At 33.4% G+C, this 18,876-nt stretch overlaps 2 protein-coding genes and 1 long non-coding RNA gene across 5 annotated transcripts; 1 reads left to right on the top strand and 2 right to left on the bottom strand.

The window, feature by feature from the left end:
- Window positions 1-1,794: 1,794 nt before the first annotated feature.
- Window positions 1,795-4,510, top strand: LOC121119175 (kelch-like protein 18). Its single transcript, XM_040713793.2, is given in 6 exon segments — window positions 1,795-2,290; window positions 2,351-2,691; window positions 2,762-2,815; window positions 2,817-3,334; window positions 3,586-3,972; window positions 4,033-4,510. Coding segments are annotated over 6 exon segments (1,803 nt in total). The 5' UTR covers window positions 1,795-2,010; the 3' UTR covers window positions 4,256-4,510.
- On the bottom strand, window positions 1,978-6,873 carry LOC121119186 (neuroglobin). Of its 2 annotated transcripts, XM_071888566.1 has the most exons (3): window positions 6,753-6,873; window positions 5,276-5,676; window positions 1,978-5,199 (listed from the first exon to the last, which is right to left on the bottom strand). In XM_071888566.1, the coding sequence occupies exons 2-3, from the start codon at window positions 5,601-5,603 to the stop codon at window positions 4,859-4,861; spliced, it is 669 nt and encodes a 222-aa protein (XP_071744667.1). In that variant the 5' UTR covers window positions 5,604-5,676; window positions 6,753-6,873; the 3' UTR covers window positions 1,978-4,858. The 2 variants fall into 2 exon arrangements, with proteins under 2 accessions (XP_071744667.1, XP_040569738.1); XM_040713804.2 differs by lacking the exon at window positions 6,753-6,873 and having other exon boundaries at window positions 5,276-6,031.
- Window positions 6,874-11,114: 4,241 nt separating this feature from the next.
- On the bottom strand, window positions 11,115-14,339 carry LOC121119154 (uncharacterized). Of its 2 annotated transcripts, XR_005864694.2 has the most exons (4): window positions 13,876-14,339; window positions 12,427-13,764; window positions 12,224-12,377; window positions 11,115-11,915 (listed from the first exon to the last, which is right to left on the bottom strand). It is a non-coding gene; the product is annotated as an uncharacterized lncRNA (long non-coding RNA). The 2 variants fall into 2 exon arrangements; XR_005864695.2 differs by lacking the exon at window positions 12,224-12,377 and having other exon boundaries at window positions 11,115-12,160; window positions 13,525-13,764; window positions 13,876-14,338.
- Between the last annotated feature and the right edge of the window lie 4,537 nt (window positions 14,340-18,876).

Genomic DNA, 18,876 nt, shown 5'->3' with positions numbered 1-18,876 from the left:
ACAAATACACTTAAAATTCTTTGTAAGAGCCAATGATTTGCTTATTATGGTTATCATAATTTGGCTTGAGTTCGATTGGAGGTATGAATTCCCAATCCTAGATATTCAACTTCGAGGTATTCGAGTGACTACGTAATGCAGCCTGTTTCCTACAAATTGGACAAGAAATAAAGTTCATGAAGAGACGAAGATAATAGTTAACATCTTCTATTTTAATTCTAAATTGGTCCAAATGTACAGAGCTTTAGAGTTCTTTCGCTTACGTCTCCCATTTCCTCATGCTCTTCTATGACGCACCTTTGAGTGCCTCTTCGAATATTTTTTGGGGTTTGCCTCACCACAACCAACCACTACGTCTTCTAATACATCATCGCCCATGGGTCATAAAGAAGTGAAAATCCCTGCTCTTGCCTCATGCAAAATGCTTTAAGGATAATGGTTTAAGGCAAAAGTACCTACCACCTAAAAATATATCCCTATAAGTCTATATTGTATAGATTTATTACATATATGTCCCTAATATCTATTAAAATTATGGTATTACATCGTCATATAGTCTTATTCCCATATTGTTGATAAAAAATGAACAATTACAATGGAAGGAATAATTTATTTTTCTCTAATTATCCTACTTTTCTTATCCCTAATCGATCAAAAAATAAGGATAATAGTACTAGTATAGCCATTTTTAGTACATATATTCAAATATAACTGTTTACCATTTGCATCAAGAAGTGTTCAATGCAAATGTTGTCTTTCTTTATTCTTGAAGCCATTCAAGGAAGTTTCATCAAGATTGATAGAAAATGTATCTATTTTATGTTGTAAAAATATCCACTTTGAGTTCCCAAATTAGCATGACCTTTAATTATAATGCATTTATGACATCAGTGAAAATGCTTTATTAGGGAGAAATTATTAATTGGTGCAATTAGTGTAACACGTTATAAATTTAAGATCCCATGTATGCAGTCTTCTTTTTGTACACTGTCATGTCCCTCCATGATATGTATTTTTAGCATTAATAAACAATCCGTTTTTCCTGCAAATAATGTTTATATTTTTGTATATAATAACTTAATTTTATTTTATAAGAAGCTATATTTTGTATTTAAAAGATTATGAAAGTATATATGTGGAATATAAATAATACTCAGTCAATACACTGCAATAATGCGCTTTAGTCTGTTTATTATTTAATCAGAAATGAATTTTCAAAAATGTCTCAGGAACTGGGGATATTTGGGCTACTATGTTATCTCAAATCCATATTAATAATGCCAAGTTTATCTGTATGTATACATACACTGGATTTCCATCAGTTGAAAATGATGAAGAGTTAATTTATATTGTGGGATGAGAGGCAAATTGTCGCAAATCAAATATTTATTTTGGAAACTTCATCCCTTCATTATGAATATTGAATAATGGTGTTTTCCAATTTTTTCCAATAAAATGGAACTAGTTTAGAAATTGATTGGATACTCTGAATATCTTCTTTTTTTTTTTTTTCAAGTACACATATTAAATATTAGACTTCTAGGGGGTCACTAATATTTGTAATTTTTGAGTTACGACAATTTGGCTCTCAAACCTCGAAATGTTCATGGTGCACAGTCTATGTATATTCTTAAATTTATGTATGCTATTTAGAATAGTAGCTTTTATTATAATATTAATAATTATATAGATAGTTATTTAATTAAGGCACTAATGCTACATATTTCCAACACTAAACATGGATGTGAAAGTAGTTACTACTATCTGGGTGTTTGTTTGTTAGAGGAACAGAGTGATGGCTACAGAAGAAGGGGATGAACGCTCATGGTTGTAGGTTGTGGATACTACTAATTAACATTGAAATATTGATATTATTTATGAAGCTTGAAAGCGAGGGACTCAGGACTGAGTTTTAATTGAGTTCCTTTTTAGTTCCTGATTAGTGATTACTAATTGATCTGTAAGTGTAGGTAGTGATTGTTGTTGAAAAGACTCCCGACTTGCAAGAGGATGTCAACGACTCCATCCTTGTTCCGTGTGACGTTGGACGAGATGGATGAGCCTTCCCTGAACGAGATCCATCTGAGTGACGGGGAGGACTGCATTCTCTTCACTCAGCCCGATCTTCCCCATCTCGCCTTTTCTCTGATGGAGTCCATCAGGAGGGAGGGAAAGCTTTGCGACGTTGATCTCTTTGTCGGAGACTCCGTATTTCCCGCTCATCGAGTTGTCCTGGCTTCAGCCATTCCCTACTTTCACGCCATGTTCACCTCTTCCGACGCATTCCAAGGTATGGGTTTCCAGGGGTATCTCTGTCTCCCAGTCTATTTCCTTCTTTCTATTCTTGTAGAGTCCAAGTGCAAAGAAATCCGTATCCGAGGAGATGTGGTGGACCCAAGCGCTTTAGAAACTCTCATCAACTTTGCTTACACTGGCAAAATCTCCATTTCCGGTTCAAATGTTCAAAATCTCATCATTGGGGCCTCCTTTTTCCAACTCACTAAAGTGAAGGATGCCTGCGAAGAATTCCTCATGACGCGCCTCTCTCCCTCCAATGTACTAGGAGTGAGGCAATTTGCTGATAATCTAGGTACCTGTATCTCTCTTGTCAAGGCTTGTCAAAAATATATACAAAAATTCTTTGAGACTGTTGTCAAAAATCCAGAGTTTTTGGCCCTGTCTTTTAGTCAAGTATGGTTTTCTACATTTATTAACATAATTTCACTCATGTCCATTCAATCTTTGTTTTATACTTTCTTAGGTAGATGAAATTGTTAACTATGATGAGCTTCATATCCAAGATGAATCCGCAGTTTTTTTACTCCATCATGAATTGGACTAAACATGAGAAAGAGGACCGTAAAAGATTTCTACCCTCACTTCTTTCCAAATGCCGTCTTCCATTACTCACTCCACATTTTTTATCAGATATTGTTTGCTCAGATGAGCTCATCCGAAATTGTCACAAATGTAGGGATTTAGTAGATGAAGCAAAGGACTTTCATCTAATGCCTGAAAGACGTATGCTTTTAAGATCATTTCGTACTCGACCTCGAAGATGTAAGGATATGGCTGGTCTAATCTATGCTGTCGGGGGTCAAACAAGGTCTGGAAACCCCCTTAGTACTGTTGAAGTATTTGATCCTTCTATCGGGCACTGGAGAAACGCTGAGGCCATGTCTATGTTGAGAAGTCGCGTTGGTGTATCGGTCATGAATAACAGCTTATATGCTGTAGGAGGATATAATGGTAGTGATAGATTAAACACTGTTGAAGTATTTGATGCCGCTAGCAAGAGGTGGAGCAAAGTTGCGGATATGAATTTCAAAAGAAGGTAAATATTCTTCATAATTTCGTTTATTTTCGTTTATAAATGATGTAAATGCGATGGGGGATCTCGGTTAAATTTTAGTTTTAATTTAGGTTGAGGACTCAACTATTTAGATGTCTTCCTTAAAAAGAGTAAACTAAAAATTAAATGAGATATGATCTTTTCACTTTGATCGCTGATTTCTATGACGTCTTTCGTAAAATGAAGTATTATGATCCTTTAATTAGTAATACATTATTCTTTTTGTGTTTCAGTGCTGTTGGTGCAATAGCTTTAGATAGTTATCTTTATGTATGTGGGGGATTTGATGGGATTTCGTCCCTAAATACTGTGGAACGCTATGACTCCGTCTCAAATTCATGGACTCTCGTTAGCAGCATGACCAAAAATCGTTCTGCAGCTGGTGTAACTAAGCTATTTGGTCAAATTTACGCATTAGGAGGTCACAACGGGTTGTCAATCTTTAATTCTGTTGAGGCATTTGATCCCAAATCAGGTTTATGGATGGAAGTTGTTCCTATGCTTAGAAAAAGATGTCGCTTAGGTGTGGCTACGCTGAATGGAAAAATTTATGCATGCGGAGGGTATGATGGGAGCTCATTCCTTAGTTCAGTGGAGTGTTTTGATCCTGTCACAAACAAGTAAGTTTCACATTTTATTAGTACAAATATGTACCTCATTCCGTACTTCTCTTTCACTAGATGGTCCTATATCGCACCCATGAACGCTATACGAAGTCGAGTTGCTCTGGTTGCTAATATGAATAAACTGTGGGCTATTGGAGGCTATGATGGAATGAGAAATCTCTCCACAGTAGAGGTATATGACTCAGAGACTGATAATTGGGAATTCGTTGCTTCAATGGAATCACATGAGGGAGGTGTTGGAGTCGGGGTTATTCCACTAAGCTCAAGGCACAACTAAATATCTTTCTACACATTATTTTTTATCACATAAATGTCATTTTTGAACATTTTTATTTTCGTTATTCTAATTATGAATTAATCTATTTTTTATTTAACTCATAGGTTGTAAGATCATTACAACATTTGAATCTATGATTGTTATCTACAAACTCGTATTGGTATTGTCAGACTTAGCGCTCTTATACATATATAAATATATATACATACTTACTTGAATATATACATCGTACAAATAAAATTTATTGTTAATTAATATGGTGATACTTTTTCTTATCCCAATAGTGATCGAAACGCCAAGCTGTCATTAAGCATTCAAGTGATTCCCAATCCTTTTAAGAAGATTTTATTTTTAAATAAGGATATCTGTAGGGACTTAAGGAAATCATGTATTCATTAAATATAGGATTTTACAAATAAATTGACCATTTTTGTATAAAAATAAAGAGCTGGAGGTACATAAACTTTGATGTCGCTAAGTAATATAATTAATCAAGGAAATAATATAATATGTACTTTCATTTCTAAAGAAAAAATAAATAAACAGCAATTATAAATACTTCATAAATATACAGGACTCTTGGCCCTTCCTCATCTTCACAAATCAATCGAAATAATTAATCCATGTTGGCTTGACTTTGGCCAGGAGAGCTTGATCAAAACCAATATGCATGAGAGCAATGATATAATTGAAAAGACACTGCCAAGCTTCCTGGAGTTCCTCAGTCCATGTCTCTTTCAATGTGGGATAAATTGCCGAAATAAAATGTGGTCCCATAAGCTCCAGAATTTCTATATGGACACCAAACCCGTGATGCTTTCCTCCTAAAGCCACAAGCATTTCCTCAATCTTTTCTTCATCTTTGTTGAGAAGAGAAATAACATCAGACACAGTCTTCATGATACGATGTGCATGCTCCCGAAGCTTCTCAGAGTGCCATGGATCTATATAGTATGTGGATATTTATATATTGTTTCCTTAATAAATGTATTAATTATATTAAGAGTTAGCCTGTCCTACCCAATCGAGAGTCCAAGGAATAGTTTGATTGAGTTTTTTTTTCTTCTTCTTGGGTCAATTTTGGGATCATGAATTTAAGAGCCTCTGGATGAGTTTCAAACATCTTAATAAAGGTTGTCATTCCTACGGAACTCAAGTTATTATGAAGAGCCACCCAGGCTCTTTTAAGGAGATCCTTCTGCTTCTTGCTCAAATAGTTGGTTGTGTCAACAGATGATTTAGGCTGCGACGACATTGCTTGATGAGTTTGAAGCTGTGCAATTGTTTCCACAACAGGGCCTCGACCACCCAGGATGTTTGATTTTTCTTTAACACCTGCATTACCCATTGTGATGTGAATTCCTTGGATGCTATGATTCTAATAAAAATTGAACCTCTCTCTTTCTCTCTATCTCTGATGACTGATTACATTAAACACAAAAATTAGTCGAACAAAAAGAGCAAAAATCGTTGTCCCTAAGTCTTTCTAATATAAAAATCAATTCTTAGATAATTTGTTCCCATTTAATTATACAGCATTACAGATTTTATTCTCATTTCATAATTCTTCCTTGACTTTACCTTTGCATTGATTCATATATTCGATATTGATCATTTTATACATTTAAGAGTCTTAGATCTCGAGTTTATAATACATAAATATCAATAAGCACAGTTTATGTGTCAGTAAAAGGCGATAAAAGTATCCATTTAATGGTCTAACGGTATTACAGTTATCAAAGAAGTAATTTTACTAAATATTATTAAACTAAATGAAGGCTAAATCTAATCTACCCCGAGAAAAAAATAAAGGTATTTAACAGAAATTAGAATTTTCTTTATTAAAAAAATGTCATTCGAAATGGTTTCTCTAAAAAAGGCATCACATGTTTTTTTAAAGATTCAAAATTAAATTTCTGGCCATCCCTATCCAGATTAGTATTTGGCACCATACAATTAGGGGGGGGGGTGTTAATTTATAAAAATGAGCAAATTAAAATCAGCAGCCAAACACACTCCCCCTACCCCGAAAATTACTTTTTCAACACTGAAAGAGTTTTTTTTATAGTCTATTATCAAAGCAATAAGAAAAAACTCACGAATATTGTTATAATTAAATCCCTTATATACTTCAAGCAGTAGTTTTAAAATATTTTAAGGTCATATTAAAGGTTAAGGGTCACAGAAAAGGTCAGCTTCTTCAAAAAAAATTCCGTGTGTAATAGGGTGCCCCATTTTTGAGAGTGATCTGTTAATTCAATCTTCTGTTATATTTTGACGAAAAAGTTGTTATTTCCCGTCTTCAAAACCCGATTTTATGACATCTATAGGCATTTGAAAATGACCTTCTTCTATGACATTTTCTATTTGTAAAATAATTAAGAGCAATTTTAAAATTATGCTACAGAATTTCCTTATCTCAAGTCATACAACATAATATAATAATGATTTTTTATTTAGAACTACTTTCGATATTCAAACGATCAAAAACACTCACCTCCAAATCCAATGAAGTAAGTATCAGAGCTAATTTTTAAATTTTATTGATTGTGATTTAAATAATAGAAATTACTGGTATGTGAACTATTAAAATCAAATGTACACATAGTTGGACAACCGATCATAAGGGATTTGACGATTATGAAATAAGAAAATAAATCAAAAATAAATTATGTAGAAATATGATTCAAATTGCTGAATGTAATCAAACTTCCATGTAAATATCAATGTTCAGTTGAAAGATGATAGTATCAAACAAGAGTTGGAATTTCATTATAGTGTTAACTTCGTATGACGATCACCTTCGTAACTGTTTTTAATGATGCTCTGATTGCTTTGTCTAAAAAAAACATTTAATAAATTTGTGAACTTTTTTGAATTAGATGCGATCAATCTTTTGATCACATCAAAATTTCCAAATTCTAAGAAATCTTTCCTCTGTCGATTGAATCCTTTGGTTAGTTTTAGAAGAGCAATTAATTTTACAATTCTGTCTGACTTAATTGAAAAGCTAGCAGGCAAATATCTAGGATATCTCAAGGATTTATTTTTTTCAAATCTTAATATACTTCCTTCATTTTAAGTATTAATTTATTGGTTAAAACATTTTTGGACAGTAGGAAAGATGATTAAATAATAAAAGCCTACCAATACATGCCACTATTTAGATAAATTTAGACAAAATCGACTCCTTCAAATGGTAATGCAAGCAAAACTTTTTGTGCCACGCCCATATTTTGAGTAAAATGATCGAATATAAAGATAAAGGTACATAATCATGGCACTAGGGTAAACGTAGATATTAAATTCTGTTCAAATTCATATGAATTGATTCAATGATTTTTAGTTATAATCGTCGACGCCTAATACTCAATGCAATGCCGAGTACTACCGCTAATATATATGTATATACATATATAATACGGGCAATGTGAAAAATCGGGCGTTAGAGCGGGTAATGTGCAAAATTCCCGTCAGAGCGGGCAATCTATAAAATTTTCAATAGAGGGGTAAATGGTCATTTCAACTTAATTTACGTTGTCAAGGGAATTGATTGTGGGTAATTTGATTATTAAACAATTCATTGCTAAGCAATTTGATCATTAAGAATTTGATTATTAAATAATTCATTGCTAAGCAATTTGATCATTAAGAATTTGATTATTATACAATTTCATTGCAAGCAATTTGATAATTTAGTGCGAGGATGCCCGACCTGTAGATCGCTGGATACCTTTTGGCTTTTTTAAGTCGTTTGGCCTTGAAAAATTAGATTTGGTCTTTTTTATATTTGGTCTAAAATTGAAATAATTTTTATTTAATAGTTTTGTTTTATGTGACCATTTTTCAAGAAATTTAACTTTATAGATTCTTTGGCACATTAAAATATTTAAGGTCCAATACAGCCTATTATATCAAAAGGTTAGACATCCCTGATCTAGTTTATTTTCATTGAAATTTATATTCTATTTAGACAATCAAACTATAGTATAATAAGAAATTGTCTCTCCAGATTACATTTTATTTTGCAAAATATATCTTGGCCAATAGGTTGTGTAGATGGACAGATGGGCCCTAGGGTGGATCGAAATCTATCGCCACAAGTATCTTGAGTAATAAATTATAATACATCCCAGCCCACGGGTTACGCCATTGAACCACTTGTCTATAAGGAAGATCAAAATCTGTTGCAACCGCTATCCTGATTATCAAGGATCCCTTCTAATATCGTATGATACACCCCAGCCCATGGGTTGCTCAAGTGACCTACTGGTCCGACAGGGGGATTATTACCCACTGCTTCCCTGAGCATAAAATACCCCTTTCAATATCCCATAATACACGGTTTATAATATCATGGGTTGTGCAAGTGAACCGCTGGTCAAAAAGCAACCACCATCACTTCATTGACTATTAACGACCCCTTATAATAGTCTATAATATACCTCGTCCCCCATGTTGTGTATGTGAACTTGTGCTTGGAAAATTTCATCAGTCATCATCTCAGGAATCATATGAGAGATCAAATGGAGATATTCTTATGATGTGGCAATGTGACAACAAGACAAGTAAGTTGGCTGATAGAGAGTGGTTTTTTCAGTCTGCCAAGAATCACCGCTTTCATTCTGGTATGGGGCGAACGTCATACCAAGTAATGTATGGCTATATAATTAAGGTAAGCCATGAGGTATTATATTTATCCAATTATAAACACGGAGTAGCATCTATAAGAAATGTGTGGTAATATAGACCAGAAAAGGCCCGAAGTGGAGGGCATGGAGAGAACACCGATTGAGGACAAGAAATGGGTATTCTGTTAACAATCTCTATCCGAAGAACAAAAACGTTCCATTTTCAGTCTTAAATGTCAAGCTTCGGAACCTTCCAGCGTTTCGAGGGGAAAAAAAGGAAGATTATTGCATATATCTAAAGTACTCACATTGGCAATCTACTCAAGACGGCCAAGTGCAACAGAGATGAGCTAATCAAAAGCAAGAATAACAAGCAAACAGGATGATGCAATTATCCTCGAGGCAGTTTAAGAAGACTGATCCATTTATGATATATTGGGTGGGGACGAGTAGATGAAATACCAGCTACTCGTCCCCACCCGATATATCATCTGTAGAAGAAAAAATATGATATATCGGATGTGGACGAGTAGCTGGTGCACGCCAGACATACAACATTAAAAGTGCTGCCAAGGTCACAAATTAATTTGTACAACTAAAATCTTTTTGGTGGTTACAAGACACCTAAAGGAAGATTTATTTATCAAAAACTGAGCTTTTAGCTTCAAGGTATGTACATGTAAATTCTTGTTCTGAAAGTAGCACAGGCCTTCTTGACAAAGCTGGTAGACATATTGGCCTAGGCTTTATTAACCGTGGCGTTAAGAGACTCCAAATTTGTAGGAGATTTAACACAGGCAACCCCCAAATGCTGAAATCAAGGGGGTTCAGGTTTGGTGAAGATGGGGGCCAAACCTCTTTCGCCCAAAACCACTCCGAGCCCAGCTTCTTGGAAAGATACTACTGAATGTATAGGCAGGGGCTCCATCTTGCATCCATAAAGCCCCCACAACTTTAAGTTGTCTCAGGACGTAGAATAACTTGACTCTGAAGTACTTGCTTCTAGCTCTTTGAATTGACACTTCCGTTTAACCATATGGGAGAAAAAGCTTTCCGATAAATCCTAACAAAACCAAGCCTCATTTAGCTGGCAAGATTCTTTGGCTTGCTCACAAGTCTATCAGAAGGATTGACAGAGCTAACTGAAGGTGCTATGTACCTGTCATTCCTTCAATTATGGTATTTTTAAACCAAAAACGTTTTTTTCGTCGGAAAAGACAAAAATAAGGCCCGTAGATTTCTTCTTGAATTTGTTCTGCATCTTCAAGCACAGGTATAGCCTCTTCTGAGGTTAACAATTTAACTCTTGTCTTTGTAAGAGACTTCAAGCTCAAATCCTTGGCCAAAAGGTTCATCATTGTCTGAAGTGACATCCCATGGTCTCGAGCATGCTTGCGTGGACTTGAAGAAGGGTTGGCTTCAATTGAGGCTTTCACTTCAGCAATTTTTGAAGGTTTTCTTACTGCACAAGAATGTCCAGGTTGTGGGAGGTCCTTAAAATTAGGGCCCCTTTCGTCCAGCCTCTTATTGATCCTCCAAACATTGTTTCTGTGGACTCCAAATGTCCTTACTATGCTCTTGTTTTCTTCTCCAGCCAAGATCTGCTCTGCATTTTTTTTTTACACAACTGTTTTATGGTCAAATATCTCAATAAGGAGGCGGCGTCAAAGCAAACTTATTTTCTACACAACATTAATTAAGGTTTCATACAACCTCTAGAATTTTTTTAACTTTCTGCGACAATTAATTACAAAGTTATAGCACGCCAAAGTCGTGCATTTACTTATCACCCCCACCCGGTAGATTAGGGACAAAAAATAATGTCTTAAAACAGCTCAATGTAAGAAAGCAGTTTGAGCCTTGCAAGGAATCATTCCTCAGTGTTCTATAGCAGTGGCAATAGATTGTGTTCCCCTTGTGGAGAAGCAGTTCACTTGCGTAATCCGTGGGCCGGGTGTATTATAATATATTAGAAGGGATTCTTGATACTCAGGATAGTGGTCGCGATAGTTTTTGATTCCTTTTAGGGACCAGTTGTTCACCTGCACAACCTGTTGGCCCAAGTAAATTTTACAAAATAGAATTGAGTCTCTCGTGACAATTTCTTATCATACAATAGGTTGATTCTGTGAATATAATTTCAATGAAAATAAACTAGAGTATCAAATTCCATTCAATGAAATTGTATCATAATAAAATCTTTAATGATCAAACTGCTTAGCAAGGAATTTTTTTTTTCTCCCCAGGAAGGTCTTTATTTAAATACAAACAGGAAATTTGCGTAATATATGCATACTTAAATAACCATTATAGTTTAAAATTAATTTCCTATTTAAAGATCTAAATTTCTTGTCATTGACTATCATTTACAAATCATTAAATCATATTTCATATATATATATAAATTCCAAACAAAAAAAAATTAAAATTATTAAAATACTCAAGTTTATAATAAAATAAAATAAACTATTCCAGGACCTCGGACTTCACGACATGCTTCTTGTAATAGTTGATGATACGTTTTAACGTTTTCTAATGCCTAGCAGATGTCGATGGGAACTATTTTATTAATCCAAATGTGTACCTCCACGATGCATCGTTGGTTAGGTTCGGTATCTTCAATTTAAATGCAGTATACCTTGCTGCAGCAGATATCATAATTGCTCTAATGTGAGCGGTATCAATTTTTTCCTCTTCCATATTCCGTCGGCCAATATAGGCTTTGTACCCCCAAAAAGGGCAATCATAATTGATTTCACTATAGTCTATTATTCAGGTCTTGAAACGGCCGCCGTCTAAAGGCCACCTTTATTGTTATTATTTAAGGCATGAACACGAAAATGTCCATTAAAATTTTCAACTGCATTAGTTTTGGGCTTTCAAGACTTTTTTCAAATCACGTTTTTAGAGTATAATATATTCAGAGTCATGTTTGAAAATAAAATTATTGTATAGATGAAAATTAAAGGTAATAGTTGTTGATAAAAACGTTCCAGCATTCGAAAGATACATTACACAGGGAAACACTCCTTTTGTACAAATGAATTCAACCAAAAAAAAAAGGAATTTATCTTTGAGACCATAATCCAAAACAGATCTCAGTTTTTCTCTCAATCAACTGAATAGACAATGTCAGAACTCTCAATATGAGTTTGTTTATCACCCAAGTGGTGAAAAATAGCAATATTTGTTGACAATTAGTTATTACTAAACTGATTGTCGTAGTGTTTTTTTTCAAAAGGTGTACTATTTTTTGCAAATATTTGTGTACTTGCTATTTATTAAGGATGAGTGAAAAAATGAGAATAAAAACAGGTTTCTCGAGTATTTATTGTACGTTTGTATGGCGTCAATCAACATTATTCAAAGAGGAAAAGTTGGCTCTTGCAAATCATATACTTAATGTGAATGAAATCCGAAACTGTGAAACCCCTTGTAGAATTTCTAGACGTTGTGTTCCGGAGATGTCTGTCCATAAGGACCCCTATCACCTAGAACTTATTTTCAACTGAACGTGCTTTATGTACATTACAAGCATACTTGTGGGCTTATTTTCTTTGTAAATCAAGAGAGAGATGAAGGTCGAACAGACGAAGCTTGTGTCTGGTCAGCTCCATCTACCCGAGGGGAATTGCTTTATTCGAAGGACACACAAGTTGATCAGTAACTAGACATTCAAAATCCAGCACTAATGCCATGATTTCAACCAACTAATAAGGAAGAAATTACCAACTATACTCGTCAGCTGGAAGAATTTGATGGGGAAAATTCAATAGTTTTTCACATGTTGAAGGCTGTTCCCGAGCTATACGAAAATTCAACACAATCTGAGTTATCAAAAGGTATTATTGATGTATTTTTAGAACGGAAAAGTCCATTCAGATTTTATTTAAAACTTTGATGTCAAATGGCAGAATCATCTTTAAGAGTCTCGAAAGTCAACTCTCTGGGACGGATAATTTTTTTTTTGGGACTAAAGTTAAAATTTCAGGAATTTTTTAGAAATTAATATAATCTAATGTTAAAGCTGGAATATTAAATTTCTAATTTCATCTTCAACCTTTATTAATAATTAAAAATTATGTAATAAGTTAAGGTCTAATCATAATTAAGTCTTTTAATAAGCAATTTAATATACATGTACCCAATTGCTTGACTAAACATATTCTTTATTAAATGTAAGAACAAAAAGCAAAGTGAGAGAAAGAGCTTAAAATCTAATATAAAGTTAATTTTATAAAATTGTTATAAGTATTAACTTAGATGAAATAATTTAATGTTAAAATTTTTTTTATAGACTCTTAAACAATCCTTAAAAATTGCTTTAGAAACATTGGATGGCATGAGGAACATGTCGTCTAGGGCTCATCAAATCTCTCGTGGGCGAAAAATTGAAACCAGATTAAAACATATGTTTCAATCTCTACTCGATTTCACTATTGTCAATAATTACGGTAATATTTGGATAATTTATTATAAATTGCTGTGATATAATAGCCAGAATGTAAATGACATGGTATGCTTAAGTTTGACAAGGAAGAAAAGGAGACGATCAACTAATGGCAAGCCTAGCATTTTTTTGAATTTTGACTTAAATTGAAACAGTAAAACAATCGAAAAATCACTTTTCTACTCTACAACATGCTTTAAAGTCTTCGTTTGTCACTAAATTCTTCATTGAGAAAAGATTTTTAAATTCTTCTTGTAATATCAACCGAAGTTCCCTATTTATGTGGTTAACCTTGGATATAGTGGTTGCCATTTTGGAATTGCTGGGCTGGGCGTTAAACTCGCACAATAAATTTTTACCATCAAAGTGTGAGAAAAAAATGGGTAAATGAGAAATAGATTGAAATTCGCTATCGCTTTGCGTAGTCTCTGAAATTATAAAAATACACATTATTGAGACACGAAATAACTACTTCTAAAATATCAAACATACCAGTGTTAAATACTCTTTAAATTTATCACTGTGTCAAATATACGTACACTTGAATCAACTTTGTTCGTTTGTACTTCCAGTCTCTTCTGCATATATCTTCGTTTCAAGAAACGGCCGTGACGTTCTTTATCTCAGGTTCTGGGATGGACATGGGACGTTGGAATTAATGTCGGAAAGTAGTCAGTCCCCGCGAGTGGAATTGTATTTTCTGGTAATACAAATATTTGGAATATATGCAACTCCAATAATGAGGCTTCCACATGGTCCCATCCTCATTGACCCTTTTAATAGCCTTGATATCCAGAGTTCTCTTTGTTCCATATTATGAAGTGGGGAAATAAATATTTTTAAGTTTTCAAGCCCTTTTCCATAAGCATTATTGTCGGAACAGTAACAATAGGTCTTCTTTTTACGATTTTGAACACTCATATGAGCCGGTTGACTGTTATTAGTGATGTTATTAGCAATAATAAGTAATTGAATATTCTTTATTCAGTTCACAACAATAAACAAATATTGCAATTTTTCACCACGAGGGTGATAAACAAATCCACATTGTCTATTCTGAAATATTTGGGATTATGGTAATTCAGGTATTATTGTTCAGAGTCATCCCCCCCCTTAAAACCACCCCCAAATTAAAAATATGATTAATAAAACTTATTTAAAAGTGTTTTTGATGATTAAAAAGTGTTATTATTGATTCTGTATCTTGTTCTGAACTCGATATATATGATTTTTGTTGTATTTTGTTTTATAAAGTGATCCCACTTGGAAGTATTAAAATTCTCTACTCATCGTGAATGGATCGCTTTACTGTTTCGATCCTGGTATCTCGTTTCCCAGGAAAGAGTTCACTCTACTCCCTAATGAGGTATAGTAGTTTTACTTGAACGAATTTTCCGACCGTTGTCCCTAGTGGAATTCGGAATCCGAATTTGAACATTGCTTGAGATGGATGGTCAAGTTAGAAGTATCTTCCTTCGATTGCCACGATCTTCCTTTTACAAGGCGACAATTTGAAGAAATATGATGATAATGTTGACTATTTGCTAGTACATCCCTATAAAAAATGGGAACTACAAAATGGAACAAAATTCCTTGGAGTTACATATTTTCACTATGGATCTTTGTTTTAAATTACTTATTGAATATTTTTCTATAATACGGACACGCTACCTTAAAGATAGCCAACTATAAAGACTTTATTTATATTTAGTTTGATAATGTAAAAATTCTTAACTAAAACGATCTGCTATAAACTATAATTATATAATAGGTAAATTTCTATTGTAAAACCTCCGTATGTGGAATATTTTTTGTAGTTTTCTTTCCATTTAATGTATATATAATCAAACCTGCACCCCCTTTTGACACTCCTGACACTTCGTTACCTTTAGTGCATGACGCAACCTTTCCTCCAAAAAGAGACAGAAAAATACCCTAAAATCATCTGGTTAGCCAAATAAGTCAATCATACCAACTGTCATGTAACTCTTATGTACTCCCAGACTATCACTGTCATATTATTTCTTTAACAAATTTTAAAATGAATTATATATTATTAAAATCTAGATAGTATTTTATTCGACACTGTTTTATAATATTGCTTTTTAATGTTTTATTAAAAGAGTAGTTATACATTTGTATTAGTGTATGATAGTCCAAATTTCTTCATAAAAATAATAAAATGGCCAATATCCTATATTATATTAACGACGAGGGATGAACAAAAAATTGTATTCCTGTCCTTTTAAAAACGGAGCATAAGTATGTAATACTTTATTACTTTATTTATTTATCGAAAAGAATAAATTATGAAATAGCCATGACGTATGAAAGGAGAAGAAGGAATCGACAGCTAACAACAAAAAACAGGGTACTTTTGTGTACGTGAGGTAACGCCGTGTTGAAAATCCAATATATAATTATGCGAAATTACTGATTTTTAAAAAATATATAGCAATTTTTTTAAACATTTGACCTTGTGATTTATTTATTGTCATTGCCATTGCAAGCCTGCTATGTTCTTTCTTCAACCATAAATAAGAGTAAAGATACATACTCAAATTAATTTGCTAATCCTCCTCTTCCTCCATTTAACTAATTCCCTTTTTTAATTCGTATTTAATATACGTTCTCCCTTTTTCTATTAGTGTTTTTAGGGATATTACAAGGGTTCCTTGAAGCTCATTGAAGTAGCAGCGGATAAATTTAACTTGCCTCGGGGCCCAGTAGTTCACCAACACAACATGAGAGCTTGGGTGTATTTGGGGATATTACAAGGGTTCATTGATGCTCAGGGAAGTAGTGGTGGATAAATTTAACATGCCTCGGGCCCCAGCAGTTCACCTATATAGCCCGTGGGCCAGAATATATTATAGCATTTTAGTAGGGCTCTATTCTGGCATGTTTATTCATCATTCACCCGAATAGAATATAAATTGCAACGAAATTGCACATAATAATATTGTCTTGCAATCAAATTACTCAAATTATATTGCTTACAATGATATTGCTTCACAATGAAATTTCTCACATCATTTTTGTCTCTCAATTATAATGTACACAACGATATTACCCCAACGTTTTTGTCCGCAACCTTTTCACCACAATCATGTTACTGTGAACCGAATATTTTTCGTTAAAAAAGCTCAGGAAAAATGATTGATTTCTAGACCTAGCTTACCTCATACCTGGGTACGATCCTGGGGAGGGCATGCCCCCTTCACTTGTTGAGAATTTACCGTTATCATACAGCTACAAAAAAACAAAACAAAAAAACCTATTTTTGTATTACAGTTACTATCAGTGGCGAATAAAATATGTCTTAGAATGCAGGAGCACCTTTTAAGTTGGCAATCAAAACAGACTTTTTTATTTTTTAAAGCTTTTATAAATAGAATTATATAATTTTTGAAGACAAAACATCCAAGTATAAAGTAGCAAACTAGTGGGATTACTCATGAATGACGGAGAGGTTTACTCGGGAGGTGTAAGAGTAAATTCTTGTTGGCCTATGAGTTGGAGTAATGTCCTTGCTTTTTACGGATTTGGATTTGTGTTCGTTTCCTTCCTTTTACGGCTGCTTGTAGATGATTTAATACAACGTCATGACAGCTATTCTGTTCTTTTCTTAAACATTCTTCAAATTGTCAGGATTAAAATGCTAATTTTTAGTTCTTTATTTGTATTTATTGCTTATAACCAGTGATGTATAATTATTATTGCCACTTTTAAAAACGATGCGCGGAGTCTCACAGGCAGTCAACCATCATTTCCTTAATAATTATTTGAATTCACATTTCTACTATTAATAATTATTCATAATATAAATGTATATGATCTTCAAAACACAGCTTTGTCTTATTAAAAAAAAAAAAAAAAAAAAGGAGGAAATAATTCTACTTTGATTTTCCATACATATTGATGAAAAAATTCACCAGGATGAACCTTCCTCCCGATGAAATTTCGGCGTACGAAAAAATCCTTCCAAACATATTATATTTTATCAGATATACTTGATGTCGACATCGATTCCAAGATATTTCAAACGATGATTAAGATTTTGTTCAAGGTAACTAATAATTTATTCGTTAATTGTTAATCGTTGTTTGATGATTTGTTTGAAACAAAAGGGAAATCAGAAATGAAAAAGACCAAGCCCCATTAAACAAAATAAAAATCCAAATTTATGGATATTTTATTCATAAATCTTATTAATTCATCTTTTTGGAAACTAAAATAGGGTCCCTCCAAGGTCCTATCCGTACAAAAACGTTTTCTGAGGAAAGTGCAAAATATTTATCTGTTTAGGGCTGGCATTCACAAGAGGCCGGCGTTTTGTTGAACCTCAATTGATTTTTTAAAATGGGGTCTAGAGTGAAAGAATCTGGAATATGCCATTTCTCAGATAAAATAACTTGTACAAAGCTGTAACTTGTATAAGAAAATAGTACAAGTTAAGAGGAGGAGATTTATTCTTCGTACAGACAAGAAACTTTCCATTTCCAAATAAAGGAAATACAGTATATAATTTTGAATTGGTCGTAGAACTGAATTTGTAATTACACCTGTAATGAAGTTGATTTTAGGCTATGTTTTTGCCCCAGTTTGTTTGATTGTCACCAGGATTACGGCAAAAATTACAGATTGATTTTGATTAAACTTGGTAGGAAGATTATATATGGCCACAGTTTGAGGGTATTAAGTTCTGAGAGGTCAAGGTCAAATGCCAAGGTAACAAAAAAAATTGAAAATGCATAATCGACCATAACTTTGGAACAAATTGAGATACACAACTCAATTTGATTTTAGACGTAGGTTTTACGCTCTATCGAGCATCCGTTCTAGTCAGTCTTTTTTCCTAACGGCTCTAAATTAACGATCTATGTGACTGATGGAAAATGCATAAGGGAAATCTTCAGAGATTAACTCACCGAACTCCGATGATTAACTAAGGTCAACTGTGTTGTGTCAGTACTTATTTAGAACTGAAGACAACAGTCCCCTCTCGGTCAGGTCCAGGTCAGTCCTATAAACCTATGATGACAAAACTCAACTTTGTTTGTTCTTTTTGTAGTAATCCTTGGAACTGGCACTCTTATGAATTGTTCAAAAGACTGGACTAGACAGAATAAATAAGGACCGATACAACACTAACGGTCTATAATACGCATTTCTTTTATTTAAGCAATAATAATTAATTTTTCTCAAGAGGGTAACATAAATAAATAGGTTCAATAAAATAAAATAAATAAAGATATAATTAAATAATTTTAAATGATATTCATATGAAACCACATGTTAACTTTTCGTTAAAATTAGTGAATTACTTTTCCCCTTCGCTGATACATTTAATGAGAAACAATTCAATATTAGCAAGTATTTTCTAAGATGCTTAAATCCCTTCACTTCAATGTAAAGTTGACGAATAAATAACATGAGTCGTTATATAATGCAATCCATTTATATAAACCATTTTCTATGGATTTGAGATTAGGATTTAATAATGATAAGAATCAATAATTAATGCGTACTTCTTCTTT

This window comes from Lepeophtheirus salmonis, chromosome 1, assembly GCF_016086655.4.
Source record: "Lepeophtheirus salmonis chromosome 1, UVic_Lsal_1.4, whole genome shotgun sequence".
Taxonomy (NCBI): Eukaryota; Metazoa; Arthropoda; class Copepoda; order Siphonostomatoida; family Caligidae; genus Lepeophtheirus; species Lepeophtheirus salmonis.
The sequence above is the reverse complement of the archived record's forward strand: the minus strand, read 5'-3'. Positions and strand labels throughout refer to the sequence as shown.

Excerpts from the sequence above, each read along its gene's own strand:
- LOC121119186 (XM_071888566.1), bottom strand. The coding sequence starts at position 5,603 with ATGGGTAATGCAGGTGTTAAAGAAAAATCAAACATCCTGGGTGGTCGA. Across the intron at positions 5,200-5,275 it reads TTCCTTGGACTCTCGATTGG|ATCCATGGCACTCTGAGAAG; the intron begins GTAGGACAGGCT and ends CATACTATATAG.